Below are 19,353 nucleotides of genomic sequence, written 5' to 3'. Positions count from 1 at the left end.
GCGCGCCTTGTAAATATCCATTATGGTAACTTTCTGTCTTGTCACATTGATCAGCGATTATCGTACGTGGGGTCGCGCTTTCGAAAGTGTTTGTGTACGAACTCGAGTGTACGCTCGTGCGTCACTGATCCACGGGGCGAGTGGCTCCGCGCTGAAATGATCAACGGCGTGTGCGCGGCTTCAGGTGGCAGCCTTAATGAGGGCTTGACAAGCTCATTATGCGGTGGCTCATAGCAGGAGCTACGGAGAGCGGGGAAAAGCGAGGCAAGAGAATCGCTCTAAATTCAATTTAGCCTTCGCTCTTCCTAGTTTATTATTCTCCCTATTTCGTAACCAGAAATTCCCTTTACTCGGAGAAAGACGCAATAAAGCGGAGGGGAAAACCTCCCGTGGCGTTCGAAGATGGTCAGGGAGGAGCAGAAAGCTTCGTTCCCAAAAGATAAAATCGATGGACGAAGCGAACTGCAGCTATTGCGAAAGGAGCGAGCACCTCAGGTGCCTATCGCATCGACCCGCGGTACGCCATGGGAGTGCTCTTCCTTTCCATTTCTCATAATCGCCGACCCGCCCACCTCCTCACCTACTTCCAACAGTTCCATTAAATCCACATCTCTTTCTTTCTTCAACAATGACTGAGCTCAATGGGTCTGTTGCTGGCTTAGCGCGGTGTAGGACGACAAAATGGGTTCACGTACTCGAGCCACCAACTCGCGCCAGACTAATCTTACGTACTAATGCACGCGTACTTCTCGCTCTCTATGGCAACGCGTTTCCATAAAAACATCAAGACGAATTGTTTCATTCACTAATTTTAATGAACTCCATCTTTACACAAAACTGAGAAAAGTTCGCTGCCTTGAACTCAAAAACCGGTGGACCAAGTACGACGATTCTCTAGATTAAAAATCATGAAATATGAAATAATGAGAAATATTTTGTTCCACTTTCAATTTAAAGGTCCACCGCTATTCGAAGCTCATTGAAATACGTGAAAGTAATGAATTCAAAGATTATTTGAAACCGAATAAATCAGTGGCTGAGGCCCCAATATTTGGATAGAGAAAAAGTTACAGCAGTTCCAATGTATCGATAAAAATTCCATAAATTTCGAATCCTTTCCTTTTGAGTATTTTATTGAAAGAAAAACCTGTAAATTGTGTTTGACATTGCAAAACTGAGGTGCACAGGGCGAAGTCCGTGCGGGCAAAGCTAGTCGATGTATAAAATTATTTTAATCGGACTTTCGCACATCAGTTTCCGCACATTCCAGTTGGTTCGTTGTTCTCGTTATCACAATAAATCTAGACGGATCGTACGAACCACTTTTGCCTTGATGTCCATTCGCTATACAATAAATGTCAATGTTATATACATTCGAGGTACATTATTGGTCAGTTATTTAAAACGAAAGTTTGTGTGACGGGGGCGATACGTTTTCAGAGGTCAATCCGAGTGTGCTGATTCGTGGGATTAGTTGATTCGTCAATGGTAGAAAAGCTGGGAATCTCGATGAGCGTTGAGCGCTGCGGCGTACGCGTGAGCCCGAAGGTGAGCTTCTTTCGCTTTGGCCACTTCCGGTGTGTCTAGAACTCGACCATCCGGCGCGAGGGGAGCTGGTGGACCTTTGTATACCACTGGCGAGTGATGATGGACGTAAGCGACTGGACCGGAATAATGATTGTTCGCGTCGGGATGCTGGCTGCCTCGATCGTCCCAAATCTCGTTGTGCAGTCCGTGGTAATCGTACTCGGCCGTTGCTTTTGCCGCGGCTTGTGCGTGGGCCGCTAAGTGGGCAGCTTTCGCTTGGGCTACCTGCAAATTTGTCGTTCGTCAATGAAACATGATTCAACGATTTTATGAATAATTTTAAGGCTCAATAATGTGGCCAATTTTGCGAATCATCTTGACAACAATGGATTCTTTTCATTCACTTTACTATTGTATGCAGAGTTTCTGGAGAGGCTTAATTTCTACTCGGAAACGATGATTTTTCATTTTTCTTACATGTTTAGTGTCATTAAGGATGTACAGACGGGAGGGCTGTTTTTAAATAGGACTCTAATTTTTTTATGTCTTACAATCCAAGATTTCTTTGTATGCCTGTGAAATTTCAAGACCCCTTATCGACTGTTCGGTTGAAATATTGACAGTCGAAAAGTACAGAAATTAACATGTCACTCATGGCCACAAGACTTACTGGCCCCTTCAACTATCCTCGATTCAAAATTATTTAAAATATTTCTAAACTAGATGTCAAAGATTAAAACCATTATTTATATGAATTGAATCGCGCGGAATTTAAGGTATTCCTTTCGCAGGGCCGTATTTTTTGGTGTCGCAAACTAGGGCACTCGAAATTTGGACTGATTCCAACCTCTGAGAAGTCGCTGTTATATGGGAAAAGCTTCTGCTTCTGCCATTTTTCCAACTTCTATCGTTGATATCTTTTTTAAACATTCGATAACCGTTTATTTTTATCGTTGCTATGAATTCCTTACATTTTTTTCTATCCGTGAGATAGTTTGTATCAGGAATGTAGGGTTATTCAGTGTACGAATTATTGAATAGAAATGTGTTGATGACGGATTCTCCATAAGCTCCCGTATAAATTTTACGATTTTTGACATTTGAATTCTTCATTGAATGGTCGATAGCCTGACCTCAAATTTCGCCAATCTATTCGGATGCAGTTGTACTTTACTGTAAATTAAAATCAATTTTTTGTAGGGAATTTGGGTTCGTGAAAGGAATACCTTAATGGTAGGTTAAAAAAGTTGGGTCAACGGCCATCTGGATTAGAAATATTGAGTTAAAGACGACAAATGGTTACAGAATCTTGAAATTTTTCAGGCCCAACGTCATTTTTTATATATAGTGCAACCTATATCATATTGTCAATGAAAGTGACAGCTGTACTTTTCAGAGTTATACATGGTAATCTGTGATCTAATCTGTCATTCGACTACGTTGAACGTTGTCAAACGTTGCCTTTTCGCAATGTATTATCGAATCATGTGAAAGATTCGGAATGAAATATGTTCTGCAATGAACTCAACTTCAATATTATTGAAGATTAAAAAATTAAGATAACGCTTTTTTATAGTATTATATTATATATTTTTTATAGTAATATAATAATATTATCACTTTAAATTAATGTCAGAGTCATTGATTCAAAATTTCTGAATTTATTTTTTGGCGAATGAAATTAAAAGGCATTGATTAAACGGGGATTAATCACTGACTTTTATGTAAGCTTTTATGTTAAAAATCGCATTAGAGAGCGCAAAGGGAAAACACAACGAGAAATGGATCAAGAAAAAAGTATTAACAAAAAGACAAAAGGCTATGACAGCAGTGGGTCGAGCCAAGAAGAAACGAAATGCCGAAATAAGCAAATGTGAGGTTTGCTCACTACCAATTTCGTTCAATCTTTAACGTAAGATTAACGTTTTTTTCATAAACTTCGTAAGAAGGACGATTTTTTAAGCAAAGTCTCTATAACCCTGTGTATTTTTCTTCATATTTATATACGTTTATCTAAATAACCAATAAGCCGAACTCTTTAAAATTTGAAATGCGCATCAGTCGGCTACCTATTGAAACTCTGTGTAAATTTTAAGACTTTCCTGAGAAAATCGTATCGCGCACGAACTATCTTAATTCATTGAGAATATGATTGAAGATTGAGGATCTTTATGCATAATTTTAGTAATCTTTCTTTCTCTACAAGATGATCAGTGCCGATATAAATTTAATCGTTTCTCAAATAATTCTGCACTATTAAAAGCTCGGAAAAAATCATTTTCGAGAGAAAAAATTCAATTTATTCCGATTTATGCGCAATTAAATTAGAGCAAAGAGTAGAAAAATCTTCAAAGTCTCGCAGCATCGTCATCAATAATATTTTTCATTACCTTCAGACATCAAAACCGTATAAATGTAAAACTTCCCTTAACGAGAAACTATTTGAAGTACCTCGGTAGTATCGATGACTCGTCCATCGTGTCCCAGGGGCGCGGGTGGTCCGTGGTAATGCTGCGGAATCACGTGCGGATGTCCTGCGTATTTAACATCATTTGGTTCCTCCCAAACTTCATTGTGAGCGTCGTGCTCCATGCTGGCGATTACCTCCGCGTGTGTGGCGAGATGGGCGGCCTTGGCATGGGCCACTTCCGGCGTGTCCACGACCCTTCCATCGCTGCTTAAGGGCGCCGGGGGTCCTTGATAGCCGTAGCGCTCGCCACTTTCTAGCCAATGGTGTTCGGCCGCTGCGCCGGTGGCGAGTAGCGTTGGGATGATCAGCTAGGTAAACGATAATTTTACGAGATATTTTGTACTCCTTTCGTCAAAAAATGACCCGCAATGACTAACAGAAATAGCGAACTCGGGCAGTCGAGTTTCTACGAGAAACGACGATGAACGCGATCGAAAAATGGTCGGATTAATACAGACTTGAGAGTGGAGAAGAAAATTGACGTTTACATGCAAAAGTAGTGCGAATTTTTCCTCGTCAAAAGTCCCCACTGCATTAAGACTGAGTCGCGAGCTAAGATTTCATGAATTAAAAAAATTCGGAGAGCACTGTAAAGTCGGGAGAGTTTCACATAATAATTCCCGTTTCATTCTTCCCTCGCGTACTCAAAGACACTCGTCATTCGCACCGTTGTACCTTAATTTCTTTTAACATCCTATTCTTTCGTCGTTCTGTAACTCGAATCTGAGAATTAATGAGCTTACACTTACAAAAAGTTGCATCGTTGTACCGTTATTGGAACTTGACTTCTCGGTTGTATTTTAAGGATATTTTGAAACGGGGGTGATCCCTCACTGACGATAGGGATGTTTTGAATGCCTCTTTCCCGCTGGGAGTGCGCCGCGGGTGACGGCGAGAATGGCTTTTATAGCGGCGCGTCTTGTCCGCCGTCAGGACTCTCAGCGAGCATCCGTGCTGTCTGCTTCCATCTCTTCTTTTGTCTGTGTTTGTACGTGTGTTCGTGCGGTTCGCGCCGCCACACCCAGCACAGTAAAAGAATATACTCTAATTACCCCCTTTGCTAATGTTGCTCGTAGGCTTCGTTGTCTCTTCTCTCATTACCCCTTTCACGGGGTTCTGCACATCGCGCCACGACCTTAGAATTGCTTCGAGAGGTGCGTTCACGTGTGTTGCTGCAGCTCGACCTCATTTTTCTCCAGCATATTTTTCTTTACTCCGACTGACGAATATTATTCAAATTTCAGAGTTTTTCCATCTTTCAAAGGGTTTCAACGTTTTTTCTCAATGGATCAGCAGAGATTGGATAACACGCGTCCCCGTTGTCAATCCTCGCGGCGAACTAGTTCGGGTGAAGCACGCCAAAAGTGTGCAGAAGTTACGAAAAGTGTTTGAAAAAGCAAATTCGAATGGAAAAACGTTTTTACACTTCGTCGATGTGCTCATCAGAATTGGGAGAATGTTACACCATTTATAACACTGAGGAGGTTGATTCGGCAAAAATGTTGAAAAGTCGACGGACCGATCGTCGATTTTTCGTGGCGATTTAGATCGTGACGAAAGGGACGGAATTTGTTAGCTGAAACTTTGGTAACTGAAAACACTTTGCTCGTTGACTTCAATAAGCATTTCCCATTGCGAAAAATACATCGATGGATCGACAATTGTTGGCAAAAGGTGAGATGAGACTCGTTGGCTGAAAGTTTGTTGAATCGAAACACTTCGTTCACTGACTCAAATGAGTACTGCTGACAGCGTCAAAAGCGGCGTCGGATCATCCAAGGTTTTGTGGCACCAAAAAATTTCATCAAGTTTTCGCCACGGTTTGTTGGCTCCCCAAAAAATTTGACTCGATTGCGACGAATGTTTTTTCTCCGTGCGAGATTCAGTTTGTCCTCAAGTTCGCCCTGCGCTCAACAATGTTCAACGATCAGTGTCAATGCTAAGATTCGAGATGATCTAACAGCATATCGGGGAGCTGATTCGACGGCCGCAAAAAATACAAGGGCTTCGAGAAACATCGATCTCTTGGTTTCTTATTTTAATATATCCCCGCCGCAAACTCATGCAGCGACTCGCGCTAGGCCCCGTTATCGGCGATCAGCGTATCGTCGTCTAGAGTGTTCGTTTATTTATTGCGGTTTCGTATAGATTCACGGACGACGAGATGAGAAGGATGCTCTTGGTTCAGCGGTTTCGCGAAGGTTATTCGTCCTAGTGCGCGTTCAACCGTTTCCTATTGTTCGGTGGTCGCTAAAACTGCATTTTATTGCATTTTTCGTCGGTGATTTTTGACTCCGTCTCTCAATGCATGATTCTCCTATTTCAATGCTTATTTTATTTCGCGTTCGATACACGAGCACGCTCGCCTTATATAACTAAGATTGCATTTGTAAGCAAGAAAAATCGAGTATTTCCAAAGACTTTTTCAAATTTATTGTTCCTCGAGGCTCCTCAATTGTTTGCGACACACTTCATTATCGGGTCTCTTCATTACGTGCGTGACTGCAATGAAAAAAGGAAAACACGGTAATAACTTTGTCTTTCCATGTTGTGCTCGGAACATTACGGAATCCCAATGGTGCCTTCTTGTTCTAGATCATAATCGCACATTCGCGATGACCACAACGAAATGGCGAAGGAAATAAAAGTGTTTAAAGCGTTGATGCAACTGTCCGAACTGGCGCCCATCGATGGTCAAGTTTCTCGACGATTCCTGGAGAATCCGAGGGCCTCGATCGTATTTTTTTAAACGGATGTATCCCACAATGGGTTGGAACGGAGTGCAACGAGACATTCCGCGGCTTGCATCACAGTGGCACGTGATCGATCATCTGGATCGATAATCGACCATAAATCTAGCCGGGACGAGGGAATTTTATCCTGGATTTTTATTTCCGCGACTTTCCTACGGAATGCTCTTCTCGTATCTGATTGGCACGAACCTTTTCGTTGTTTCGTTGATCGAAAGATCGGACGTCGTCTCGGTGTACGGAGAAGCTTTTTTGTAGTACTGGAAACTTCGTTCGTCGAATTTCGACGAACACGTGCACCAAAATGTTCAAACGTTTCTACAGAATTTTCTTTGCAGTGGAAAAGATCGATTTTTGTAAAAGAAAACAATGAAAACACGTCAGCCAACGATGCAGCTTTCATCGTTTAATGGAAAATTGAATATGAAAGTACTTGAAAGTTTGAATTATCCGAAATTCGCGGTAACTTGCCTCTGAGAAAAGCCACGCATGGAGCAACAGCGGACGCGAATCTCGCGCGCATGTGCATTCATAGTCGAGGACCTAGACGCACGAGTAAAGAAAAAGAGTATTACGGAGAGCAAGTACTTGCGCAAGGGTCGTTTGGCATATCTATAGTTCTCTGGGTGTATGTCCACGCAACGCGAGGAGGCCCGGCGTATTGTGGTGATCGCGTAACGCGTTTATAATTCACCGGGTAAGCAGAGCCACGTAACGAGCGAGACCACGAGAGTTTATACCGATTTTTTCCCTTTGCCGAGCGCGATATGGATCGATCGTTGAAACAAGCAAACCAAAAAAATCATAATAACTATGGTTTAGAGCGAAATACACGAAAGAAAGTAAACGCGTCAAAAATAAGAAGCAAACAAAGCGAAAATAATCGTTTTTCGATCAGCTATCGCGAGTCGAGATATACGTGACTGTCCGGATCCGTGCATTGAATTACAAATCGATCGTGAAAATAAATCTCCTTCTTCTATTGGCTGATGGATTTTAGTTTTTCGACAATCCTCGAGAGGGAGTCGGAGACTTGGATCCCCATCGAGTCGTTGGAAAAACGAGATTTAGTCGAGATATTTCACGTTCAATGAAATATTTTGTCCATAAGCAGAAATCTCAGTTGCAATATGAAAAATTTGTTGGTTGAATACGTGCCACGAAATATTTTCATGTTTCATCGAAATTTCGGTTCCGGTGCGAGGTTTCCTTAAATTTAGGCTGCTCGCGTACTTTTTCTTCCATTTTATGCACGCACTTTCACGATATCGTAAGCATCGTATTTTTCCCCAATAATTTTCCTCCATGTTTGAAGACTCTTGGTAGCGAATCGAGAAGAGATTTTTCCCATGCAATGAGAAAACTGATTTGACTGAAACTCAAAATTGGTTAACAGCATAAATTGTTTTTTTGTACATTTTTATTATTTCGTACGACTCTCGAATACGACCGGAACTTGGACGCTGCAACCATATAAGCCTTAATCCCACCATAAGGAAACCATTACGATTTGAGTCTCGCTGTTCGCGTAATAGAATTTATGCGACAGTTATTATCGCAAAATGATTTGCATTTGCGGCTTATTATATGAACGTTAAAATCAATCATTCGCTATTTATGACTTTCAAGTGGTCATAAACGTTAAATCACGAAATTATAAACTCCGTGTCCGGCCATTAATTCAAAACAATTGTCGCTACGGCCCCGCTGCGTGGACATTAATCGAGAATCAGTTTCACCGCTCAATATTTATACCGACATAAATAAATAACGTTTCATCCGATGAAATTCCCCTGAAAATTTCCAGCAGCGACGATTCTCCAGAGATTTCTTCTCACGATATTCGATAACTTTGGCGATGCAGTCGCCTGCATGTGCACAGAAGTCCCGATTACATGGACCCAAATGAATGCTTACCGAGCGAACGTTCGTACGAGGAGTGTATCACAAAATTCGTGATATTAAACGAAATTATACCGGTTACAGGGCGGAAAGGCAAACAAATTCTTTCTTCGTGATTTCTGCGTGGCCGCGCTCGAGTAAACTAATGCCTCGAGAGATAATGAAGGTTGTGGAAAAAAATGGATTGTTCACTTCTTCATCGTCTGACAATCCAGGAGAAAATTTACAGCCCGTATAATGCACAGTTCGGAGCATACGTACGACGAGACGCTACCCATAAAGTACATGCTCGATCGCAGCGATTATACCGAGCATATAACTAGAAGAGCCAAGATGTGTGTATGTGCGCCGAACGTGTTATAACACTTATGTGAATATACAAAGATGGATGTGGAAAGTGCGAAAAAGACGGTAGATCGAGAGCACCGGGTCTCTGGAACGATTGCTGACCTTTAATTCCACGTTTAAGTGCTCTCCGTAGCTCAAATTCTCCGTCCTTTTTCCTCTCCACCAACTAGAAACATTATGATGCCTGCTCGAGTTTATTATATTCTTTTCCGTTCGCTCCCCCCTCGCGAGCATAGACGTTTATTCGTTTCTCACGTGGTCACGAATGACCTATGCCGCAATCGAATTTTACTCTCTTTCTATAACTATGTGCTTACGTGGGATTCCTAGTTCCATCCTTCCAGCCCTTATCTCGCTCACCCATTTTCATATTTTATCTTATTAATATTCGCTTTTCCTCGCGGCACCGTGTCACGAGCAAACTAAACGCTCGGCGAGTCTGCTCCTAAAGTTGGAGAACGAATTGCCGATCCGAAATTCAAATATCAACTGACGTCCGCTGTGCTTCGATTTTCGATGCTCGTGCGCAGTCTTTTCAGTTCCTGAAATGATTCTCCGCAAGCTGAACTGACATCGCGTCTAGAAAATCAGAGCGATTCATCACACGCTTGCGCACTACGAAATCAGCTTTTTTGTTCGAGGGAACGATCGAAATGATTCGTGGCAAATGGGCTTCCGGTTTTTTTTCAAAACGATTGCCCGTTTCGGTGAAAGTTTCGCGTGTACCAACAACTCTTGTCGGAGGCGTGTGTCTCGTCGAACCAAACGAAAAGAGATCGATCAGTTGCATATTTTTGATTTTTTTAACGAAAGTAAACGTTCCAGGGTACGAAAATTATTTGCCATTTGACAATCGAAAAATATTCGTTTTCGATTGTCAGTTTTCGAAATAGCGGATGACTTAGTTCGTTCAACGAAAGGGCAGAGCTAAATCCACCATATTTTTGTTCACTTAATGAAGACAATTTTTTAATCTTTGCAAAATTGAGCGAGTCGTTTCTCGAATTGACGATGAATTGATATTTGATATCCATACAAAATCGATTATTTGTCTTGGGAACAGTAGAAAAAAAGATGCTCAATGAAACAATAAGATCGAGTGTAGGCAATAATAAAAAAAAAAAAAAAAAATCTAAAGTCGTTCCGTGTATGGTAGAGAACAATATGAAAAGGTGAAAACACGGAGAAACCATTGTCGATAATTTACAAGAAGAATTCACGGTGAATGCGGCTCGAAGAATTGCGCGATAATGATCGTTGCGGTTTCAATGAAATTTGTACGATATGATCGACGAAGCGTTTTTACGTGGGTAGAAGAGACAAACCGCAGGGAGAACGGTTTACTTTCCTTCGGGAAGGGGAAATTTTATATGAACGCAATAATCGAGGCGACCGTGCGTTTGCGTCATCGAGGAATGTTTTTAGCGATAAACGATCGATTTCGTTAATAGTCAATTATTTTGGTGCCGATGAGGCGTCCCTGACGCTGCATTATTGACGAGGCCCCTCACCGCGCTGTTACTTCGGACGTAAACTTTTTGTGGTTTCGGTAACCTTGTGATCGCTTATTCGCAGGTAAGAATCGATCACCTCCGTGCACCTCGTCTTTCATCTTCTCTGTTACGATCCAAGATCATTTCGTAATTGATTCGTAACCAGGGGAAACTGAGTTGCGGTCATCAGGGGGGATAGAAAACGTTTGACGAATAAAATTTTGGTGAAGGAAATGATTCCGAGGGCTGCGTACGTACGAAGCTGAGCCAAGATCGTTCGAGGTCATGTTCCAACCCCTCGTTCGATGAACAAACCTCCCAAAAACGGTTTTGTTTAGAAAGCGAAGAAAATACTTCGAAGAAACTCGGACGTACAGATACGGTAGAAAAGAATTTATTTGCCTAAATTATTTACAGGATTTCGGTGGTCGTGTGCTCGTTTCGTGTGATGATTTAAACATGCCTTGATTCGGTTCAATCTCTACGGATTTAGTAGGATTGATAACCATGCGGCTGGTAAGCCTGAGGGGCTGGTTGGTAAGCTTTTCCGTAGGGCGAGCCTTGACCCGGGTAAGCTTGGTGGGAGGACGCGAAAGCCGAAAGTCCTGCGTGCTGTTGAGGTGCGAAGCTGCGGGCTGCACCGTAGTGACCGCTGGCTGGAGCAGCCTGGTGACCTGCATAAGCTGAAACACAAGAGACATTTTTTTTAAAATGATTTTCCTCATGCGACGTCGAGTGTATCAGTGCCCGGCACGTGGTGGAGCGAGAAGGATCGATCGATCGACAACAACAGTACCGGAACGCACGTTCGAACAAAATGCACGATCGCGTTGTCGTGTGAGGACTGCAAAGAAACCGGTTTCTCTCGCGTGCCCTCGCTTTACTACCGGTCTAACGATCGCAGACGCTTCTATAAATGCCCCGTCAACGTAGATGTATATCTGTACGGGGGGCGAGCGACGGATCATCGAGATTCTGTCCACATAGGATTAATAACAGCGGGTATTGTGGAGCGAAGAAACACCAACGCAATGTCCATATACGCGAGCTGGTTTACAGCCCCGGTAGACCTAGGATCTGAATCGAGTTGACGGTTCAATCGATTTACAAAACTAACATTCCGGCTCGTGTTATTTTTCCCCGGTAGGAGTCCATGTTTATCGTAATTTAATTATTCACGCCGACAGACGCGTGATGTCTCATTGAAGCTTCGAGGTCATTGATTTCCGTTGAATAGAATTTTCGTTTGCTTATACAGACGAATGATACGAATGATTATTTTGGTTTTTTTTTTCAACATCCTCAGGTGGAACGATCGATTGGAACAATTGATATAAAAGTATTTCCAGGGCCAACGGGTACCGCGCCCGAGTGTTTGTGACTCGAAGGCCAGCGGTACTTTCGAAAGGGAAATTGATTTGGAGAGTGTGTTACGTCGGAATACTGACCTTGACCCTCGTATTCCTCGGGACCGGATTTGTAAGCCCTGGCCTCGGCGTCGGCGAGCTCAGCGAGACGCGCGGCCTTAAGAGCGGCTACTTCCGGTGTGTCGACGACGGTTCCATCCTCGGCGAGGGGAGCTGGCTGGAAGGGTACTTTGCTGGGGTAACTCGCCGGTCTCGGTTGTTCGTAGTGCTTGGGAGCCTGGTAAGCCGGTTGGTAGTGGCCCGGTGCGGAAGGCCCAACGGGACCAGCGCTCGCGTAAACTGGAGCGGGCGAGGCGTAAGCCTGGCGAACCGGATACGCCGCTGGCGTCGGCTGGGCTTGTGGACGATAAGCGTAGGCCGCTTGGTGACCTTCGTAGCTGGGAGCTCCCTGCTGGGCCTTCTCTTCCGCGGCGCGGGCCGCGGCACGCGCGAATTCAGCGAAGTGAGCTGCCTTCGCTTGGGCCACTTCCGGGGTGTCGATCACGTTCCCGTCGTGCCCAACCGGCGCGGGGGGCGCGAACTTCTGGGGCTGCTGGTAGGCCGGTTGATGGTAAGCGGCACCAGCGCCCTCAGCGTAGTCCGGGGAACCGAGGTATCCGGCGTTTGCTACTGCTACGAAAGCGAACACAACGATCTAGGAAAAAGGAAAATGAAAATACGATTATTTTGACTGTTGCGGTTTTGTCGTCGGATTAATCCGGAGTTTGAGTTTCCATTGAACACTTTCGACTTCACGATCGATGTCTGCTCATTTGGACAAAGACGAAACAACCGTCCAGACCCTTAAGAGTAGCCTCGACCAGACTCCGGGTCCGATCCAACGGAAGATCCACTCCACAATCGCAGTCCAGCTAATTCAGCAACGTGCCATTCGACCGCGACTTACATTTTCAGTGGTGAACTCGATTGGTACGGTTGTTACATATTCAACAATACCAGCTCGATCCTGGGAATCGTCGGGTCGAAAAGAGACTCTCGTTGTTTCTAGTCAGTACGCCCAAGTTCCACTGCGCTTCGTCATAGACCTTTCTCTTCGGTTAATCTTCTCACGACGAGAGATCTCCGAGCACACGAGGAACGGGAGCGAGCGAATCTCGCTCGCGGAGGGAGGAGGGGCATTCGACAAAGGTCGCGCGGGGCCACATTGCACAATCAGCCTCATGGGTGTCTCTAATCATACAGTTGGGGCAGACTCTACAAAGCATAATGGCTAAAGAGCTTGCGCAACGCTTGAAATTTAAACGTTACACATTGGTGTTACCAAACGAGATTAGATGAAGAATCGTTCGAGTGCACAGTGATTTGTGACAATTATGCTGGGACTCGGTTATTCCAGGCCTCGGAAGCCAGGAATTCGTGGATTTTTTATGCAGCTCGATGATCACTAGACCCGCGATCTCTTTGGCTTCCCGTCCCACGGATAGTCTTAGGCTTCTCGACGTTTTTCTACTCTAAAGGCCCCAATTACCGTTCTAATTTTGTCTTCATTGAAAAAATCACTCACCAGCCGATTCATGTTGATAATTTAGGTCTTCGATATTGATCGTCGATAACTGTCCCTCGTGAGTCCTGCGTGCGGCTTGAGTGCAGTTTTAGCGCTGCTGGAGACCAGTACTCGCCTAGGAACTTCCTATTTGGCAGGGCTCTAGGACTCCTCGTTTCGGTATTCACGAGGGACGCTCGGTTCCGTTTGTGTTCCTGGCGAAGGTGGCACGAGCCTTTTATATAGCGAGTGTAGCCACGATTCCCCGGACGTCCCTTTCCCACACTCCTTAACTCACTCCGCACACGCCGTAAGACACATGCACCAGCGGCACACAGTCCTGCAAACGTTGGCTCCATGGAGGGAGCTACAACAGAGACCGGAGATCGGTAAACTCCCGCGAGCTCGTAACAGCCTATCGGTTATAGCGTATATGAAAAGAGAATTTACTTTGCCGCGCAACACACGCCGAGCCAATCGTCTGCGCTTGTACCACACCCCACGCTTTCTTCCTATCGGTCGACACTCGTCTTGGCCCCGCTTGACCTTGACATTTTATCGAAGGACCTGCACGCATGGGCCAATGCGCGTCGATTGTTCGCACTTACAGATTTGCGACTCTGCCGCTTGCTTCAGCTGAGTTTATTTAAAAATCGATCACGTTTTATTCTTTTTAAGAATTCTTCTGAATGAAGACATGGGCAGGAAATGAACTTCGGTAAGCTCAATTACAAATTCGGTGGATTCGAAGACTTGGCTTGTTGGCTCGAATTAATATTTCTCACTGTCACAAAAATATGGTTGAGGCTATTGAAGTTTTGTTGAACCACCAAATTTTTGAAGGTTTACTCAAAATTTCGCTCATTCGAATCCTTTACTCGCTGGCTTTAATAAATTATCACGAAAAAACGTGGCCGGATCGTCGAAGGTTTTGTTGAGGCAACAAATTGCATTTGCCTCTTACCATTTGTTGAACTAACGAATTTTGTCCAATCAGAAAATTTATTTTCGCAGTGTGATCGTCGTACGTAATGGAATTCTCATACTTGTAGAACGAAATTTCTCAACTCCCGAAGCCATAAATTATTTCAGAACTATCTGTCATTGATAAACTCCTTCAATTTGAATGCGCCAGCAGGTTTTGAATTCAATTGGAGCTCAAATACGGAGAATTTATTTATAGATTTTTGACACGCCGTCATCACGTGTAGTGATGGAAGAAAATACAGCATTGCCGAATGCTTATGCACACATATACAGTCACTCGGTGAGATTACATCCTTGATCGTATCGAATGGTGTAAGAAGAAATGATTTTATCAGTTATAGACACATTCAAGGTGGCAAATATGAAGGATTTGATTTTTCAAAGTTTATCTCTTTCAAGGGTAAAACGTTTATTATTTTCTCACTTTTTTCTTCTTTATTTATTTATCGTTTGAATGTCGTGGATTCTCTCTTCGCGTACAGCACTCCGAAGACATTTCTATTCATGATTTTCGCTTTGATACGTCATCGCATAGTACGATGACTACACTCGACTGGAAAATTTGAACAATAAATGACAATGGCGCAAAGATAATCGAAACATGGGCGTGCTCTTTGATCTTACGAAACTGGAAAGAATTTATTGATCGAAATATAGTTATAGCAAGCCTACGTGCATTTCTATGGGAATCGGCATTCCGTATATGGTTTGCATTATCGGATTTTGTGTCATCAAACATTCTAAAGCTTTTCGAAAAATTAGCAGCAATTTCAGAGGATAAACTATAGAATCACATAATTTCTTGAGTCGTTTATTAAAACTTTTGTTGTTTAACTGACAAAAGAAATCCAACTGAGTAGCTGCGCAATTTCAATCGTCTAATTCATAAATAATTGAGATAACAGATTCAGCGAGGTTCGTCCGAATTCGATGTTTCCACTACTAGCTTTGCAACGTGTTTCGACCACTTTGAAATTCCGATTGATTGCATTCCCAAGCCACGAGTTAAAAAAGTCACAAACCTCTTGCGTTCGAATCAGTCAGAGTACTTTGAAATTTAATTTACGATGAAACGGGGAGTTATCGGCAATACAATTTCCATGGATGCTGCACGTGATGCGAATGCATTAATCGCAATTTATACGTAAATAATATTCCATTTTCATATCCCTGTGATATTGAGTATCGATAAATCCCAAGTTTAGAATCCTCGAAGAGAAAAAAGCGCTGGAGATCCAAACTGTTGACGGTCCCATTTTCTACCGCCTCCTCAAAGTAATCTCAGCACACGTTGAGCTTAAAACCAGCCGTGAACCGCCGAAGGACTTGTCCGGGCACCGAAGGACAGCAAACTTCGATGGCAACGGTGGACGTACATTCCCACACTGTTTATGTGTGACTCGCAATAATGCATTATTGGATTGTGTTGGCCACGTATGCGCCGCGGAAAGTGCAAGGACTCAGTGTCATGCAGGCATTGCTGGCGGAGTAGATATTAATAGAAGAATCTGGATAAGACTGCGGAATTTCTTTTAGTTCCCAGTACACTAAGAAAAAAAGTCATTGGAACAACGAAATGTGGCATTACGGGGTGCCAATGAAATAAATAATGACCATCACAAGCTTAAACACGATTAAACGAACAAAGTAGTTTTAGATCAAACTGCAGATTCATTCACCACACTGGTGCAAATTTTCACCCACGATAATTAGAAAAAAAAAAACAGGTTTTCAAAATTCCTTTCGTCAATTTGGCTATTTTTCAGTAACAAAACTTGATTTTTCAATTTTTTTAATGATTGTAACCGCTTACTCGTTGTAAGATTAATTCCATACATCCATGGATGAGATAAAAAGTTTTGCAAAGTCCAAGTGCAAATTTGCAGTAGTGTGGTGAGTGTGTGACCTCGAAGGGAGTGTGGTGTCTACGGGTCAAATGAAGAAAACTCTTCCAATAACATAGCTATGGAATCGAAAATTTTTTTCTCTCAAAAACGAGATGAATAGACGGTCAATTTATTTTTTTTACAGATTCTCCACCATACAAATCTCTTCGTTTTTAAACAAAGAGTAAAATGATCTCCAGAACATTTCATGGGGAACACGTTGACAAAAAGCCCATTCGAGGATTCAGAGAATCAACTAAAACTTCGTTCTCTAGACCCTCGTCCGAGCTTGGGCCCAACACCGATTTCAGAATTCATTGTAGCAATGGTCCAATCCAAATAAATCAACTAAAGCTACCGAGTTTTTTGTTCACTGTTTCATTTCCATTTTCCATTTGTAGACTCGCCATACGATCACGAGAAAATCAAAAAGAGCACATTGAAGCGCAGGATGACGCGAGTTGCGGTGCTCAGTTACGGCTGATTAATTGGAACACATGTTTCATGGTGCATCGTGCTGCTGCAGATTGATCGGTACACGCCACCTTAATAATAAGAATGAGAACTTGATAAAACAATCGTGAACGTCCCGTTGGACGGTGCACAGACATGACCTACTAATATCGCATCGACAAATGGATTCTGACAGTGTGAAAGTCAGCTGCGGCTGGAGCTTGGCTACCGTAAAATTTGTAATGGTAGTGTGACCTCATAACGGGGTCACGATGCTTAGCTCACGATGGATATTCATTGTCCTTTCAACTCGGTTGAAACGGGTGGGAGAATTCTTCGGGATGTGCTGTTGTAACTAAAATGAATCGTCGAGGGAGTTGGGAGTGAGATAATTGAGGAGTAATTGGTTACGCGTCCGTTAATGTTTATTTAGCATAGAACGAACGAGGGAGAAATACACAAGCGTTAAATTCACAATCGCAAGCCAGCGAACTCGCCGGAGATATCGTCCTTCGAGTAACTCGATCGTGGCATCAATGGAATTCGCACTCTGCTGTTATTGCCAAACAACGTTTTCGTGCCCACAAACTCGTGCTAATTCAAGCAAAAGTCGATGAAAAAACGTGCGGCTAAAAAGAATTGAAATTTTGCAACAAACTTCCTGGTGACTCGGTCGTTTTGTGTGGCTACGATGTCAGTAGTGGCAATGTTAGAAAGTCTCTTGACAACCTTTTTTATCTCGCGCTCGCGTTACATATTCGGGGCTTTCGATGTTGGGCTAGGCCACTGACCAGCTCTGAGGAAACCCTTCCAACACATTCTCGTGAGGCAATGAAATAAATGTAAATTAAGTGAAAAATACTCTCGTACAAGCGTTTCGGAAAGATTTTCTTAATGAAGAAATATCCAGCATTTGTTAAATGTGTGCTCCGAAACTGTAGACATCTGTGGAACAGCAAAAAGATTAATAATTGGATCGAATGACAGGCACGAATTTTATTCGGTAATCAAAGGCCTTGACAATTTTAGTCACTCGTGATTAATGGGTGCCGTCGCTGACGCGAGAATACGGGAAATTTTGTTTCGCTCTCGTCATAAGAATGAGCGAAACGGTACACGAAAAAAAAGAAGCAAACGAAGAAAAAATGTTGAGAGAATTGATTTTCCATTTGATCTGATTGGCTCTGAGAATAGTTTTTGCAGAGTCATGACGTTTAAAAAAAATCGTTTCTGCTACAAAGTTTCGCGAATCGCGTAATATCGATACCTCTGTTGTGTCACTTCGCTTTTTTTTTTTTCATTATCACAACTGATTATTTTTGTATTACTCATAAAAATCTTTTCATCGAAATGCCATTCGAAAAATTTGCCCAAAAATTCGAGCAGGTTTACAGAATTTCGAGCGAATTGTACCGACGAAATTGGATCGTATTTAGTGGATGGGAGTTGCGGTCGATTCCGTTCAGTAGTCATGGTCGAATGTACTCAGACGTATCGATGAAACAGCCTTTATGGAGGGGGCATGCGTGAGCGTACGTGCGTACACGAAAAAGACACGGGAGCGCGGCAACTCTCTTTTTCGTAACACCTTTCGGCTCAAGTCAGTGGGGAATCTCATTTGAAACGAGACGATTTTTTTCAGCGCGGGACCGTCCGCGGCTCTCGAGAAAAAAACAGTTGAACCTTAATATGAATTTTCACGGTGCTGGCCGGTAGAAAGATCGATAGATCAGAAACGCCGGACTGGCGCGGTGAGAACTAATAATTGAATATCGTTATCCCACGATGCTGGTGGATGTAACACCGGCACGTTTTCTAGCACCGAGAAAGCGAGGCCTGTAATTCGATTAATTACTCTCGGCGATGGACCGCCGAAAAGAAGGTATTGAATCATTCGTTCCTTCGATATTACAGTTTTGTTGCGTCATGAAATCTCTTTCCCGATGAAAACTGTGCTCGAGTCATTTCGGATTGAAATCTCACAAGTTTCATTTCCCATCGCCAGAGTTTAAGGGTTTCCATCGACCCCTCCGTGTGATTCATTTTCGCTAAAAACTGTCATCGATTCATGTACGAAACGCCCGGTCACGATGACTGGCTTGGAGTCGAGATGGTTTCACTCGACTCCAAACGAAAGTATGGCAATGAATTGGCGGTTGGATTGTATCGAGTGCACCGGAAGAGCGTCCTTGGCAGACGAGGCGATGAATTTTCAACGGGAAAGCTTGCCCGGTTCGTCAAATTATTACCAACCGTGGGTCGTTCCTCACTGTCCGCAGCTCCTTTCCTGTCGACGAGGTCGACTCGAGCAGCTCTTATGAGATCGCGTTACCGACGGAAACCGTATACAATCGCTTGACAAACGGTCATCGCTCGGCGCAGGAAGAAACGGAAAGAGCATGAATGCGATTTATTAAAAATGAACTTTCGGCTCATAAACTCAACGACACGTGCTTCCAATTTTTTCCAACATCGAAAAAGCAGAATGAAATTTTGATGAGAATATATTGATGTGGAAATTGGTTCACGAATAAATTAGCGTCACTTCACGACCTTTTCAATATTCCATTAGGACTCGATATAATCTTACAGAGATCGAGGCTCGAAGGAGATTTTCTTGCCTATCA

The 19,353-nt window shown here is 43.2% G+C and overlaps 1 protein-coding gene across 1 annotated transcript; it reads right to left on the bottom strand.

The window, feature by feature from the left end:
• Nucleotides 1–1,115: 1,115 nt before the first annotated feature.
• Nucleotides 1,116–13,636, bottom strand: LOC122418834 (uncharacterized). Its single transcript, XM_043432928.1, has 5 exons — nucleotides 13,422–13,636; nucleotides 11,939–12,551; nucleotides 10,986–11,173; nucleotides 3,979–4,305; nucleotides 1,116–1,812 (listed from the first exon to the last, which is right to left on the bottom strand). The coding sequence occupies exons 1-5, from the start codon at nucleotides 13,431–13,433 to the stop codon at nucleotides 1,483–1,485; spliced, it is 1,470 nt and encodes a 489-aa protein (XP_043288863.1). The 5' UTR covers nucleotides 13,434–13,636; the 3' UTR covers nucleotides 1,116–1,482.
• Nucleotides 13,637–19,353: the final 5,717 nt, after the last annotated feature.

Source organism: Venturia canescens, chromosome 1, assembly GCF_019457755.1.
Source record: "Venturia canescens isolate UGA chromosome 1, ASM1945775v1, whole genome shotgun sequence".
In the NCBI taxonomy this organism is placed as follows: domain Eukaryota; kingdom Metazoa; phylum Arthropoda; class Insecta; order Hymenoptera; family Ichneumonidae; genus Venturia; species Venturia canescens.
Note: the sequence above shows the minus strand (reverse complement) of the source record. Positions and strands in the feature narration are given on the sequence as shown.

Excerpts from the sequence above, each read along its gene's own strand:
- LOC122418834 (XM_043432928.1), bottom strand. Across the intron at positions 11,174-11,938 it reads CGAGGAATACGAGGGTCAAG|CTTATGCAGGTCACCAGGCT; the intron begins GTCAGTATTCCG and ends CTTGTGTTTCAG. Across the intron at positions 4,306-10,985 it reads AGCCGCATGGTTATCAATCC|CTGATCATCCCAACGCTACT; the intron begins TACTAAATCCGT and ends TCGTTTACCTAG.